Genomic DNA, 15856 nt, shown 5'->3' on the forward strand with positions numbered 1-15856 from the left:
GGAAACGCCGCGTCGTCTGTCGGGTCAGCCAACGGGCTGGCTGCGGGCCTCACCCGGCGCGGCCTCCTCCGAGCAGCCCGCTATGGCGTCGGAGGGGCCGCGAGAGCCCAAAGGCGAGGTAAGGGCCGCCCGGGCCGGCGGCTGCTCCTTCGGCGGCCTCAGCCCGTCGGCCTGGCCAGACCCGGGGTCTCGGTCGTGCGGTGACGGGGCCGGCCCGGCGGGCGTGGGCCGGAGGCTTGTGACCGCGCGCGAGCGCGGAATGGGCGGCCGCGATCCCTGCGCCCCGCCCCGGGCCCGCCGGGGAGCGGTGGTCGAGGGGCAGACCCCGCCCACGGGTAGCGCTGCTTCTCGGGTGCGGAGCCACAAGGGCCAGTGACGGCTGTCTTGTCCCAGCACGCCCAGGGGTCACGGCACGGGGACTCCGGCAAGCTTAGGGCGCTCTTGGGAAGGAATAGCTTGTGTAAAGCGTCCTGAGTTTTCTTAAACGTCGTTTCCGCGCTACATACTCAACGTTACCACTAGATGGAGCCCTGGCACTCGCATCCATTAGTTTTAGACTTAAAAACCATGGTTATAAAATTCTCAGTGAAAGTAAATCTCTTACTACATATCTTAAAAACTTAAAAAAAAATTCAAATCTCAAAGGCTCATAGCGATAGGATGATTTTTTAGCAAAGCAAACTCTTGCTTTTTCAATAAAACAAGAGAGTGGTTCATGAGTAAAAAGCGAGTGTTTTTGTGCAACTTTTTTTTTGAGGAATTTAATGGAATAAACTTCTGCAGTGTGCTTTGGGTGCAATTCTATGTCTGTATTTGACTACAGTAATTCCACGTCTGTAATTGACTACAGTAATTCTACAGTTCTTAGTTATCCCTAAGTAGGTCTGAGAGGTGAAATATCCTTATTCCAAATTTAAAATTGTGGAAACGGCAGTTGTGGTCCTAACTGTATAATCTGGCTTGAATTTTAGTTTCACTTTAATTGGTTGTCCACATTTTTCACTGTTAGTATTTGGACGAGTGGTTTTTCTAACAAAAAAAGCATTTGAGAGAAATTGTTAGCAAATAAATTCTTGTCTCTAGTAGGCAGAAGTTTTTAAACAACAGCATTGGGATTAGCATTTCTGGGGCTGTTAGAAAGGAACACCTCTCTTTGGGTGTTTTGTTTTGTTTACTTTTGGTTGATTGCAGAATGAAGCCAAAACCCCATTTTTTCCCCCTCAGGGCATCAAGTTATCAGCAGATGTCGAACCATTTGTCCCTAAATTTGCTGGGCTCAATGTGGCATGGTCAGAGTCCTCAGAAGCATGCGTCTTCCCTAGCTGTGCAGCCACATACTATCCGTTTGTTCAGGAACCACCAGTGACAGAGTATGTATCTTTCAAAATGTCTTACCTTACCAGGGGGCTTATTTCTAGAGTTAATGGTGATTAGGCTTTCAAATATGCTAACGCAGTAAAATTATGCAGATGGCAAGAGAATGTTCTTCAGCCAAGAAGGGTCTGAGCCTGTAGTATCAGAGCTTAATTGTATCCTGTGCCCAAAACTGGAACTTTCACTCCTCCTTTTTTCCTCCATACTCATTCTGTTATTTTGGGCAAAGAAAAGGGAGGCTGCATTGTATTTATTAGTAGAAAATGCAGTTTCAGGGTTCATTTGTTCATGCAGTATATCATGTATCTAATGAGAGATGAAATGGCAGGAAGGACCAAATAAACATGCTCCTCATATTTAAGGTTTGACATTTTAAAATCTTGTTCAGGGAAGGGGTGGGTACTAACAACCATGGCTGCCTCTGTGTATAATTCCTTGGAAATCGGTGGCTTTTGCTTTCAGCCATTTTGCTTCATATATATTCTGTGGAGATGGATTTCACAAATTTTGGGTTTAAATTCTTTTAAATGAAATTTGAGTTGAAGGAAGGTTTAAGTTTTTCTTTAAATTTTCTTTTTCCGTCTCAAGATTCATTCTTTAGGTATTTACAAACTGGCTTCCACTTTTGGCTGAATTTAGAAAAACAAGTGTTAATCTTTCATGTAATTGTGTAGATTTATTTGTAGATCTATTATAAGGTCTGCATCAGCTTTAGTTCTTATGTAAGAATCCTTCTGCTTTATGTTCCTTGGATATGGTTCAGACTTGTTTCCTTTTTGTGTGTGTGCATGGTGTGATTGAAAATAGTTTGTACTGCTCATAAATTCTATAATTATATTTGCAAGAATGAAAGTTGGAATGAATAAGAAAATTATTGAGATGTCTGGTGTATTTAGGAAATATTGAGAGTTGTATTTTTTGACAATAGTTGAAATCCTACCTTTATATGCTAGAATTTGGTATTTGGTAGGAATTTCCAATTTTTCCACTATAGTCTCATCCTGTATAAAGGGGAGGTTGGCATGGGTCTCATTTGAGTTGTTCCTTGGCTTGGGTGTCTCCCATTAAACAATACAAAAGTATATCTCACACACTGAGAAGAACTCAAAGCCATCTGCTAGGTGGTATTCCAGTTACTCAGATTGGTGGTGGAAAACATTCATATCGCTAAAGCAACATTTTGACAGCAACATGAATGGACACTAATCAGAGACTCAAGGATGTATAGTGCTGAATTTCAAAATTAAGCTTCTTGACACCTTGTCCTTTTTTAGATTTGATTTTTTAAAAATTGTTTATCACCAAGGAAAAGATAGGCTTACAGTATTCACTCCTGGCAAGAAAACAACTAAGGATAAAGGAGGTATTAAACCAAACAGTAAGGGTTAGAAAGGAAAAGAGCCTTTAAAGTAGGGATGAAATGATGAGACTTCACATAGTTGAGAATCAATTACCTAGTCAGTTCTAATATAGACTAAAAATTGCATTGCTGTAGTCAGATTATTTATAAATAGAGATCTTTTCCCTCTGTGAAAAAAGTAGAATTTTCTGAAACAAAACTATGTTCTCTTTCTTACTTGCTCCACCACATAGCTACCTAAATCATCTTTATATATTGCCTTCCTTCATCTTTCCTTAAAGGAGGTGTAGTAACCTTTCATAGACTCAGCCTCCCTCCAGTACCTTTAACTGCACTGGAAGATACTTCATTTATTCATTTGGAATTAATTACTGAAAGGCTACTGTATGGAAAGGACTATATCCTAAAGGAGGAAAAGACTTCTCATAAGCTCCTCTTTTTATCAGTCTTATATAGACTTGAACTGATGGAGATGAAAACAAATATACCAGTCTCCTCCAAATTTATCTTATAGGACAAATATCAATAGAAGTCATCTGATATATAGTATTGGTCTTGGAAATACTGATTATTTACTGATGTAATGAACAAATAAAAGCCTATGCAAGCAAAGTAAGTTCTCTTCTCCAAGTGATGTCCACAGGTGATGACTTTATTGATTATCATAGTATTAGGTCATGGAATATCAAATGTCTGATTTCAAATCAAAAGTGTAGTTTATGATATCTCAAACAGGAAGCAGTATAGTTAAAGTATGCGCCTACATTGTCACTTACTCATGCCAGCAGCGAAGGAGCCTGGAGAGTGAGTCGTGATGAAATCATGAAAGGCATTTTCCACAGTTTGTTGAGAATTGAATATTTGTCCTTGCAAGAAGTGGCCTGGAAGAAGTGGTAGACAGTTGGTGCAAGGTCTGGTGAATACGATGGATGGCAGAGAATTTCCACGTCCAGCTCCTGTAGTTTGAGCAGCGTTGTTTGTGTGACACATGGTCAAGTATTGTCTTGCAAGAGGATTGGCCTGTCTCTATTGACCAATCTTAGCTGCTTCATCACAAGCACCATTATTTCATCCAACTGGTTGCAGTAGACATCCTCTGTGATCGATGGACCAGGTTTCATGAAGCTGTAGTGGATAATACCAGCGCTGGACCAGACACCATTAGCTTTTTTTGATGAATATTTGGTTTTGGACTGTGTTTTGGCACTTCATCTTTATTTAGCAATTGTGCCAAATGCTTGCAATTGTCAAAAGAATCCATTTTTTATCACACATGACAATATGGTGTAGAAATGGTTTGCCTTTATGCCATGACAGCACAGAAAGGCAAGCCAAGATGATTTCTCTTCTGACATTTATATAAATTACATGCAACCCGTCTATCCACCTTCTTTTACCTTGCTGATTTGTTTCAAGTGGTCCAGTATTGTTGTAATAGTAATGTCAGACCTTGCTCATAATTCACATGTAAGTTGAGATGGATTCACTTCCACTATAGCTTTCCGCTCATCATTGTCCACCTTGGTCTTAGGTCGCTCACATGGCTCATTTTCAAGATTAAAATCACCAGAATGGAACTTCTCAAACCATCCATATACCGTGCGTTGATTAGCCACATCCTTCCCAAAATTATTGATATTTCGAGCTGTCTGCACAGCATTGGTTCCACGATAGAACTTGTATTTGAAAATAACATGAATTTTTGACTTATCCATGGTTTCATAAAAATTGCTGTAAAAAGAAATTTGAAAGATAATCAGAAGCCACAACATATGTTTGAGAAACTGACTATATACCTTCACAATAAAAATAAAACAAGAAGTGTCAAAGTGAAATGTCAGAGATATCAACCGTCAAACTTAGTACTTAAGGAAATGGGACATTTCATGCTTAATAATGTAATATATCCTTTATGACAAATCCTGTGCAACACGTGCATGAGGATGTGTGCATTTTGTTTGGGAATTATTGTATACTTTCACTTCTTTCATGGTTACTACAGTCAGTGAGGTTGGCAGAGAGATGTAATGTTATTTTTACTCATAAGAAACTGAGGAGTTTGTCCATACTAATTCAAATAGGTCGTGTCAGAACCAGAATTAGCATTCAGTTTTTTTGACCTGAGTTTAATCGTGGCATTCTCCAAAACTGCTGCTTTTGACAAGAAGTAATTGAGCATCAGTATCTTGCAATATATTGTGGAAATTTCGGAAAGCAGCAGTTGATGCTTTTAAGTTAAAATATCAGCTGTGAGAAGAGCTAGCACACAGCCTAGCAGTGTACAGCATTGAATGGCTGAGTAGGTGGCTCCAGTCAGTCTGGTGGGTGGAGGAGATTCTGGATCCCCTTGGGATCCTGGCCTGACTGAAGGGACCATGTGGACAGTGTGTTTGGAAGAGTAGAGGAGTGAGGAGAAATTGGTAGGGGAAGCTGTCAGTAGATTGGAAGCCTCCGTAGTACAGCTGAAAAGTTTAGGTCGGTCTGCTGGGTAGCAAATAGGGACCTGTTGGTGGTATTTTGAATGGAGTCATGATTATCACTCCTGAATTCTGGTTCTGTTTTTAGGGAAGTGAGGCTTGAAGGTTTTAACCAGGTTCCAGGCACCAGAAATAGCAAAGAAAATACATGAGAGACCTGCTAAAGGGAAAAAAGACTCCACGATAGTCTATAACAGGTTTTGGTGGGAAAGATATTATAAAGGTCTCCAGTTGGATACATGGAAAAAATTGTGGGATCATTCATGAGCACAGAAGTTGGAAATGGTGCTGGTTTGGGGACTAGAGAGTAGGTTTGGGATTTCTATGTGCTAAATTGGGAAAAAGTGAAATATTAGGTGGAAATGACCTGTTAGTTGGAGATGGAGGCCGAAAGCTGGTGAAGGTTCTGGATAGTTTGTATTTATGTGAAGTCCCGAGCAGAATGATGAGAGGTTCCAACTCAGAATGAGTCTGAAATGTGAGATGGAGGGGTGCAGAGGAGACTGCACTAGGGAAGGAGATGAAGGGGCCTTGGAGGGTGGGTGAGAACCAGGAGAGGGCGGAGTTCACAGTCCAGGCCAGAGGAGCTTTCCAAGTCACGTGATAGGAGGGCCAGACCTAACCCCTGCCAGGAGGAAGAGGTGAGAAGGAGGTCCTGAGAGACCTGAAGGCTGCTGGAGGCATGTATTGCACAGATAGGTAGGCAGGTTAGCTTTACTGGGGACAAGGCAGGGTAGGACAGTGCCTGTAAAACAGGTGTGTTGCTCAGGGTCATCTGAACAGCTCGTGGCATCTGGAATTTTCCAGCCAAGCCATTTGAAGCTTCCTGGGATGCTGTGAGCTGTCTCTTTGATATTTTGTATTGTGTGTTCTCTGCATGTTGTTGTGTTTGCACTGGATGGAAATGAAAAATACCAATTTTCCAGAGAAAGAAGGACCAGTGAGGGGACAGAAACCCAAATGACTTGTGCAGAGTGGAAAGCTAGACGGTGATAGAGCCAGAACCCCAACCCAGGTCTTCTGACCCATGGATGGAAATTTTCTGGATGACAACAACCTTCACAACCACCATTAGACCCTGCCCCTCCTTTTTGTTTTCCTGCTATCATCTTCTCTTAGGAAGAACAGCTTCTTCACTTTCACCTGAAACCTGCCCTCCGGCAGATTTTCTGAGCCACAAGCCAAGTAAGGCACGGAATTCACAGGAGCGTGTAGGCAGTGGGTGAAGCTTTGAATCTCTCTCTCCTCTATGAGGAACTAGTGCTCAGTGCTCTGTTTGGGGCAGCACTAGGCCAGGTGTTCTGGGGGACAGAGAAATGTCAGTGGAAAAGGTTTGGTTTTTGATTAGGAATAGTTCATTGTTTGAATGAATTGCCTGTAAGTAAAAGATCTTACAAGATCTAAATTTATTACAAAATACGAACTAGCACATAGTGATACACAGCAATGTATAATTAAGTACTGGATAGAAGTGAAGCAGTAACATTCTCCTTAGCGTGTTATAGGTAGAGATGGTGGCACCTTTTCTTATTCATTGTAGGCTTTTACTTGCAAAGATTAGAAATATGATTTCTGGGGAGCGGTGCCTGTGTGCATATCTCCTGACAATTGACAGTTTGAACATCATACAGGATGTGTCATGGTTAGGTTTGGATTTTCCTGCCTGTCAGTGTACCAGTATGCTTTGGTATAGCTCTTGAAATTCACAGAAACATCTGCTGGTGCTTATTTATGGGAATGAGGAGGTTATGATTTGAATTTTAACTCAGCTGCTTAGCATTTTGTCATTGTATCAGCTTTCATTGGAAAATGGTTGAAATCTCTAGCCTTATACCAAATTTGCTTAAAGAAAAATAAGTGTTACATAATATTTTGGTTTAGCCTTGTAGTTTGAACAAATTGAGGCAATTACAGTTTTCAGAGATGGCATTTTTCCTCATCAGTTGGCTGTGTAGTTCCCTCGTAGTGTCCCCTTCGCACTCTGGCCCTGAGAGTCAGCGTGGCACAGGATGTTGTGTTGGGCTTGGAGCAGGGAAGGGCTGGAGAAGACTGTCTGCAGGCCCCAGAGGCCCCTGAAGGGAGGCACTGCGGGCTGTTGGGCACCCTCTCAGCAGAGAGGATGGTCTTCTGGGCCATTTTGGCCAGGTTGCCGAGAGAGGCTTTCCCATTACTTGACAGCAGGGGCGTGAAAGCTGCTGGAACGTCCTCTGGCTCTGCTGACATTTCTTATGGACTTCTGGCTCGTTAGTGAAAAAATAGAAACTGGTCAGCATCTTCCTTTGCAAGGTGAGAAAAGAATGCTCAAAGGTTTTATTTGGCTTTTAATAGGGACATTTCAATGCTAAAGTGAACTCAAGAAATATTAAATATTAAAAAGTTAGAATTTGTTTATTATAAAATATTAAACCTTTTGGTTTATAGTATGAAATCTGCAACTAAAGTTTATACTTTTATTTAGACAGAAAATATATACTGAAGATATGGCCTTTGGAGCTTCAGCTTTTCCACCTCAGTATTTATCTTCTGAGATAACTCTTCATCCATATGCCTACTCTCCCTACACCCTTGGCTCTACGCAAAGCGTCTGCTCGGTGCCTGGCTCCCAGTATGACTATAACCAACCCGGTTGTTACCAAGGTTTTCAAACGGTGATACCCCGAAATGAGCACATGTGCCCTCTCCCACAAGAAACAAGAGCTCTGTTAAAGGTGAGTAAATGCCATGGTCTCACGGTATTCTTGAGTCAGTTGCTTTAATGTTTAAAATATAAAGAATTTTGGTAAATTTTTGCATATTTAAGCATTGCGTATCTTTTTGTGGTATTTAACCTTTTTTGTTTGTTTGTTTTTTGTTCTTTTGAGACAGAGTCTCCCTCTGTTGCCTGGGCTAGAGTGCCATGGCGTCAGCCTAGCTCACAGCAACGTCAAACTCCTGGGCTTAAGCAATCGTTCTGCCTCAGCCTCCTGAGTAGCTGGGACTACAGGCATGTGCCACCATGACCGGCTAATTTTTTTCTATATATATTTTTAGCTGTCCAGATAATTTCTTTCTATTTTTAGTAGAGATGGGGTCTCGCTCTTGCTCAGTCTGGTCTTGAACTCCTGACCTTGAGCGATCCTCCCGTCTCGGCCTCCCAGAGTGCTAGGATTACAGGTGTGAGCCACCGCACCCGGCCGTTATTTAACCTTTTTAAGAATGATTTGGTCTGATCTTTTTAAAAATGACTGAATTGTGAATATTTAATAATTTGCTATTTTAAACCTTTTTTTGTAGTGGTGGTTTTCTTGTTTCATGTTGATTTTTAAACTTTCCTGCAGAAAAAAACCTATGATGAGAAAAAAACGTATGATGAGCAAAAGTTGGATGGTAAAAGGGCGGATGGAACTCTGTCATCTGAGATCAAATCAGCTAAAGATTCATGTCATTTGTCTCTTCATGCTGAGAATAGTTTGAAATCAGGTAAAAGTCACCAGCTTTATGGTATAATGCCAGCCTACCCCATCTATGCCAGAAAGGCTGCTGTTTTCTGTGTGGCTGTTGCTGTGGGGTTGTTCACTGTGGCTCTCATTGACATGAGACCTGGAGCCTGACACAGCTTGAGGACATCAGACTTCCCTTGCAATTCTGGAGGCCTTTCCTCCCAGGAAAGGGATTATTGTATGGTACCTGTTGCATTGTGGGCTCTGAAGTTGTCATGACCTTGTTTTCACACGAAAAATGTGTCTGAGGTCACATAGCAAGTAGGTGATGACCACAAGCCTCAAAACATGTCCTTAAATAAAAGCATATTACAGCCACATCCTTTGTGCTGTATTTGACCATATTCATTCCTGAAGTAGCTTCTCTGATGTTCTGTTGGAAGACTTTTATAGGTGGGAGAACTTGACTATGGTTTCAGTCCCATCCTAAACAATAACTGAACCTGGGCATTGTGGTTACTCAGAGGACATCATTTTGATTTGTGCCATAGGCATGTCTGCTATGGTCTTGAAAACTCTCATTCTGGCCTGTGGCCAAAAGTTAATGATTCTGCATGATGCCTTGTTTTTTTTCCTGTAAATTATTTACTGCTGTAGTTGGGTTACAGACATAACCTGTTAATATGCTAAAACCTTCTACCAGTTTATTTACAGGTATAATTTATGTTACTTGGTATATAAACTTTTCTCTTTCCAAAGACTTTACTCATAAACCATCTGGTGCAAAGAAAGATTAACTGTTAACTGTAGTCACTTTGCCCTGCAATTAAAGGAGGGCCTTCATGGTGCGGCAGCCTACGTGGATGATGATCCATTGAGTGTCAGGAGAAAGATGGAAAGAGGTTATGAATTTTGTGCTGCCTTCCTCCAGTTTGTTCCAGCAAACTGAAAAATGGAAAGTTTATTACTTACAGGAAATTTGTTAAGTGTCTTCAAATTTGCAAAACTCTGAATGAACAGCTGTATAAAATTTTTTTATATCTTTATTGTATAAGCTCTTCCTAATTAAAAAATTATTTTTTTTAACTTTTTAAACTTTTTGTTCAAAACTAAGACATAAAACATACACATTAGCCTAGGTCTACACAGGGTCAGGATTATCAGTGTTATCGTCTTCCCCCCCTCCATATCCTGTCCCACTGGAATGTCTTCAGGGGCAGTAACACTCATGGAACTGTCATCTCCTGTGGTAACAGTGCCTTTTTCTGGAATACTTCTTGAAGGACCTGCCTGTAGGTGATAACCACCAGCCTCAAAACATGTCCTTAAATAAAAGAGGTGTGTAGCCTAGGAGCAATAGACTGTTACAGTTAACTTTTTTCTTTTTAATAACTAGAAGGAGTATACTCTAGGATGATAAAAAATATAATGTAGTAGATACATAATAAACCAGTAAGATAGTAGTTTATTATCATTATCAGGTATTACATGCTATCCATATATGGTGCCTGTGCTGTAGTTTCATATGACTGACAGTGAAGTAGGTTTGTTTACACAGCATGACCACAAACACTTGAGTAATGCATTCGTTGCATTGCATTATTACAAAGGCTATGACATCACTAGGTGATAGGAATTCTTTAGCTCCATTATACCACCACTGTATGTGCATGCCATCATTGACTGAAATGTCATACCATACTCCTAAAATTTGCAATGCATTTTGGTTTCTCTGCATGATGGCCCAATTAGAGTGATTGATACTTCTGGTCATTTATGCTTTACGCTTTTGCAAAGAAGATTAAGAACACTAGCAAAACTAAAGGTGTTTTGACAGCAATCTCTTACGCATCAATATCAATAGACTTTCTACTCTGCAATTTAAGCATAAGTACCGGTCATCAAATGGTTTCTAAATTTTTACCCCTACTTTTAATTCTGTAATTACAGATGGTTATCATAAAAGAACAGACAGGAAATCCAGAATCATTGCAAAGGGTATATCTACCTCCAAACCTGAGTTTGAATTTACCAGGTTGGATTTCCCTGAACTGCAGAGTCCAGAGAACAATAATATGTCAGCAGTACAAAAGCAACCCAAGTGGGGATCTGTCTGCTCTACTTCGACAGACATTTCTCTTCTAAAAGAAGTGGTAACACCAGCTACAGTGTTATCAGAGGTGAGTTGAAGATTGTTTTCTTTCACTCTCTCTCTCTTTCTCCTCAGTAAACGCCTTTTCAGTTATATCACTTCAGACACTACACTTTAAATCTTGATGTGGGCTGTGAAGTCCATGGAGCTGGAGAAGAGTTACTGGGGGGAGGCCTTTTATCATGCATGTAGATCACTTTCTCTGTTATTTGAACTGTTTACAGTGAGGCTGTCACACCTAGTATAGCTATTCTTTTAAAAGAGTCACCTGGGCCAGTCATGGTGGCTCATGCCTGTAATCCTAGCACTCTGGGAGGCTGAGAAGGGAGGATTGCTTGAGGCCAGGAGTTCGAGTTGAGTCCAGTCTAAGCAAGACCAAGACCCCATCTCTACTAAAAATAGAAAAAATTAACCGGGCATGGTGGTGCGCACCTGTAGTCCCAGCTACTCAGGAGGCTGAGGCAGGAGGATCACTTGAGCCCAGGAGTTTGAGGTTGAGGTGAGCTAGGCTGATGCCACAGTACTCTAGCCTGAATGACAGAGCGAGACTGTCTCAAAAAAAATAAAAATAAAAAATTAAGGAGTCACCTAATAAACTTGTTTTCATTTGGAATTGTAAAAGATATTGTGCCATAGAAGAAAAAGGTTCTAGCAAAGTCTAGCTGCTTTGACAGCCCATTCTGAACATGCTACTCCTGGCATTGCATTCTGACAGCACATTTTCCAATACAGAGAAAAAGACTTTTTAAAAAATGGAATAGTAATATTTAAGACTGCATAGTGTATCTTATGAATTTTCCAGGCTTTTTATCTACATCCCTGTCTTGCTAATGATACAGCAAATTCAGCAAAAGTTATTGCAGTAGGTGCTTTCAGTTTGTTGCCTAATAATTTTAAATAACACTATATTCAGCATTTGGTCTCAAAGTTTTAGTTTCCCCACATTGAGGCATTTGCCTCAAATGGGTTGATTTGAGACTTCTGGGAAAAAATGGTATTAGATTAGTAGTCCTTAAAATAGCTTCTGACAAATTTCCACTGCAGGAAGAGGCGGGGTACATCCTGGTAGGAAGGCAAGGAGAAGAAGGATAACAAAATTGAGCTCACCAACTCGCTTACCTCTTGAACTGAGAAAGGATTTCTGTTTCCTGTCCTTGGACTTCTCTTAGGTGCCTTGGAAAGACTCAGTAGTAGTGCAGAACGTGCACCGTTGGGCAGCGTTTCCTCTGCAGAACCCTTGCACTGTTTCACCACAGTGCTTTCCCATGAAAGAGATGTGAAAAGTCAGCCAGACTGGTGGCTGACTAAAAATCACAGTGGCATCAGTGCCTGCCTCCTGGGCCCCGGAGTGGGTGTGTGTAGTGGCTGGATACTCAAGGGGGTCCCCATCTTCATCACATGCAGAAATGCTGTGTGAGCCTCAAGGTTGGCGCCTGGGGTGGGTGGGAGCATGGCTCTTGCTTTATATTGAGGTCACCTGTTACATGTGACTGTTACATTCTATTATATATTCACACACACTCTTTTGGATTATATGTCTGCTTTTTGTTTTAATTTCCCTTGTAACAAAAATTTTTTCCTGATATTAATAGTGTCTATAAATGGCAGAAAAATATTAAGGAAAAAAGTAAATATAATTATCTGAAATTGTACAACCAAGAGAAAACCGTGCTTAGCACTTAATCTTTTTTTTTAATGGTCTGTTGTGGTAATTGAAGAGGTTTCCCCTCATCTTGGGATTATAAGCATGTACAGCCCTTTATTTGAATTTGTAAGAACTTTTTTTGGCATTTTTCCCATATCATTGAATATTTTTTGAAAACTAGCATTGCATTTGATCTCTCATATTGATATGTATATTTTATTTAACCATTCTTGAACAGGTAAGCCATTTCTAATTTTTTATTGGCCTTGGAGAGCATAACAATTATATTTACTAAAAGAACAAGCTATGTTTTAATAATTTTATTTTTTTAGTGGACTCAGATATAATGAAATGGCAGTGGGAAAATATGAAGCATATGAATTTTAAAACTTATTTTAAATCCTTTGTGTGCTTAATGGATTCAAATTTGAATTTGTCAGTTGACTTACCTCTGGCATTGGTCACTTTTGAGTTGTATTTTGATATACTCACATGCCCCTTTCATATATGTACATTTTATTCCTTATGTTCAACATGTGAGGCAGCCTTCTGTCTCTGTAAAAGGGGGCGTGCATTACAGGCTTACGTTTATTGTCTTTGTGGACATTTTGGTGGACTCTCTTGGACTTTGGTATGGGGGCCTAGTGAATGATGGCTTTCTCATTCCCATAGGAGGACTGCAGCTTTAAGAACTGTGTGGTGCAACTGTACTGGCCTAGAAAGTTGTCAGTGGCATATTAAGTTTTTAAAAAACGTACAATATTATATATGGTATGATCCCATTATTGGGAATCCATATGAAAATGATGCATAAATGTTTATATTGTAGGCAAAGAAATAGAAGGATACTAAGCTGTGGACAGTGGACGAGTTTTTTCCTTTAAGGACTAAGATTTGGTAGAAGGAAGTAATTTAACTTTTCACGCTATATATTTACATATTTTGAATTTTTAGCATATATTTTGCAGATTTTAAGAATGGCAAGGGAAGCTATATTTTAAAATTAAATGGTTACTTTCAATTTGAAATAGTAAGAAAATAACTGCTTTGGCTTTTTTTAGTTAAGTAGACTATTTTTTAGAGCAATTTTATGTTCACAGCAAAATTGAGAGGAAAGGACAGAGATTTCCGATATATCCCCGCCTCCAAACATGAACAGCCTCTCTCATTATCAACATTCTGCACCAGAGCTGTACATTTGTTAGAAATGATGAACTTACATTGACACGTCATCATCACCCAAAGTCCATAGTTGGCATTAGAGTTCACTCTTGGTGTTGTATCTTCTATAGGTTTGGACAAATGCATAATGACATGTGTCTACCATTGCAGTATGGTTACAAAATAGTTTTACTGCCCTAAAAATCCTCTGTGCTCTGCCTGTTTATCCCTCCTTCCCTGCATCCCCTGCCAACTACTGATCTTTTTATTGTCTCCACAGTTTTGCCTTTTCCAGAATGTCATGTAGTTGGAATCATACAGTATGTAGCCTTTTCAGATTGGTTTCTTTCACTTAGTAATGTGCATTTAAGTTTCATCTATGTCTTTTCATGCTTGATAGCTCATTTCTTTATAGTGCTCAATAATATTCCATTGTATGGATGTACCATGTGTTTATTCATTCATCTACTGAAGGTCTTCTTGGATGCTTCCAAGTTGTGGCAGTTATGAATAGAGCTGCTATAAACATCTGTGTGCAGGTTTTTGTGTGGACATAAATTTTCAACTCTTTGGGTAATTACCAGGATGTGCCATGGCTAGACCATATGGTAAGAGTATGTTTAGTTTTGTAAGAAATTGCTAAACTATCTTCCTAAGTGGCTATACCATTTTTCATTCTTACCTGTAGTGAATGAGAGTTCCTGTTGTGAGTGTTCTGGATTTTGGCCACTCTAATAGGTGTGTACTAGTATCTCCTTGTTTTAATTTATACTTCCCTGATGACATCTAATGTATTTGCTTTTTAGGGTGAAATGGTGGTGAAAAATAATCCAGAGGAATGTGTGACTACTAATGTTGCCTCCAATTCCCCTTGTACAAGAGGTAAGAGTAGCTACAAAATATATTTTCTAAGTTCATTTTTTTTTAAGACTAGTCAAGTGTAGTAGTGAGAAGAGGGGAAACAGTAGAACAAGGAGTTTGATCTGTAACTGACTGTGAACATTTAATTGAGATAACTCACTGCCTTTGGACCAGCCTCTGGAGTTAAAAAAGTTCATTTTTAACTCCAGTGCAATCAAAATGGTTTTTGTTTGAAAGCCTTCTTGAAGACAGCTAATGTATTGTTAGTATCCTAACATTAATGTTAATTTAGAAAATTAAAGTAATTAAATGAGATTCCCCCATCATGCACAAGGAATGTAAAATAAGAGACAAGAATTCTAAATGAAATGTACATCCAGTTGAGTGAGAAATTTTATGAACTCAGAAATGACTCCTTCCTTCAGTATTACCTGCTCTCAAAAGTTTTTGGTCTTAGGACTCCTTTAAAAGCCTTAAGAATTGAGAGCCCCAAAGAGCTTCTATTATTTGGGTGAAATCTATCAATATTTGCCCTTTTCAAAGTTAAAACAAATTTTAAAAGCATTAATTTGCTTAACAATAACAAATATGTTTTAACATAGCATATTTTTATGAAAACTATTTTTCAAAATTAAAAAGCTACAGTAGACAGCACTCTTGCTTTACAGTTGTGCAACTCTTTAACATGTGGCTCTGTAGATCTACCGTGGCATTTAGCTGCTTTACTGTCCTCTCATTCGGCCTTTGGAGAACTCTCCAGTACTCTGGCAAGAAAGAGAAGGGGAGAGTGGGGAAGGCAACTAATGGTATTTGTACTCTTGGGAAAACAGATTCAACTTCATAGACCCCTGAAAGGGTCCTAGGAGCCTCAGGCCACACTTTGAGGGCTGCTGATCTGTGCTGGACTGGCCAGGAAGTAATATATTAAGGGAGAGTTCAGTAGATTCTGCTTTTGAAATTTTTACAAAACTATTCCACATTTATGCATAAAGTGTTTTCTTTTACATTCTCATGAGTGATATATATGTGGTTCAGTACTGATCTGTACTTCAGAGGCTGCCTTGAGGACGTGTAGCTGTGTAATGATGAGAAGAGTCTGTCTTACCCTTGGGGGTAGCCATTGACGGCTGACAGGTGTTCGCCTGCCGTGTCCTGATGGATGTCCTTTTGTTTTGTCTGCATATAGAGTTTCATGGGCACCTAAGGAGTAGTGTTGCTGTTCTTATGCCTGTGTTCTAAAAGAAAGAAATTACCAGTTATTGTGATAGCTGCAGTCTAGTGATCTTTGATTTCTGATGTTAAAGGTACACATCAAGGTTAGTAGGGCCCAAATTTGATCTTTAGCTCTTTAATTCCGTGTGTTTGCCACGTGGATGTTATTGTGGATTGTTTTTTAACCAAAACTAT

At 39.8% G+C, this 15856-nt stretch overlaps 1 protein-coding gene across 9 annotated transcripts in view; it reads left to right on the plus strand.

Annotated features, from left to right (window-relative positions):
* The window catches only part of SECISBP2 (SECIS binding protein 2), a 41537-nt gene continuing 25681 nt past the window's right edge, over positions 1 to 15856 (plus strand). For 5 of the 9 annotated variants that reach the window (XM_069476250.1, XM_069476259.1, XM_069476252.1 and 2 more), the window contains exons 1-6: positions 1 to 118; positions 1225 to 1370; positions 7670 to 7919; positions 8529 to 8670; positions 10581 to 10810; positions 14395 to 14470. In XM_069476250.1, coding sequence (XP_069332351.1) covers positions 83 to 118; positions 1225 to 1370; positions 7670 to 7919; positions 8529 to 8670; positions 10581 to 10810; positions 14395 to 14470 — 880 coding nt within the window. In that variant the 5' untranslated portion in view covers positions 1 to 82. The remainder of the gene's footprint in view (positions 119 to 1224; positions 1371 to 7669; positions 7920 to 8528; positions 8671 to 10580; positions 10811 to 14394; positions 14471 to 15856) is intronic. The other 4 variants (XM_069476258.1, XM_069476251.1, XM_069476254.1 and 1 more) reach the window with 1 other exon arrangement.

Source organism: Eulemur rufifrons, chromosome 7 (assembly GCF_041146395.1).
Source record: "Eulemur rufifrons isolate Redbay chromosome 7, OSU_ERuf_1, whole genome shotgun sequence".
Lineage (NCBI taxonomy): Eukaryota > Metazoa > Chordata > Mammalia > Primates > Lemuridae > Eulemur > Eulemur rufifrons.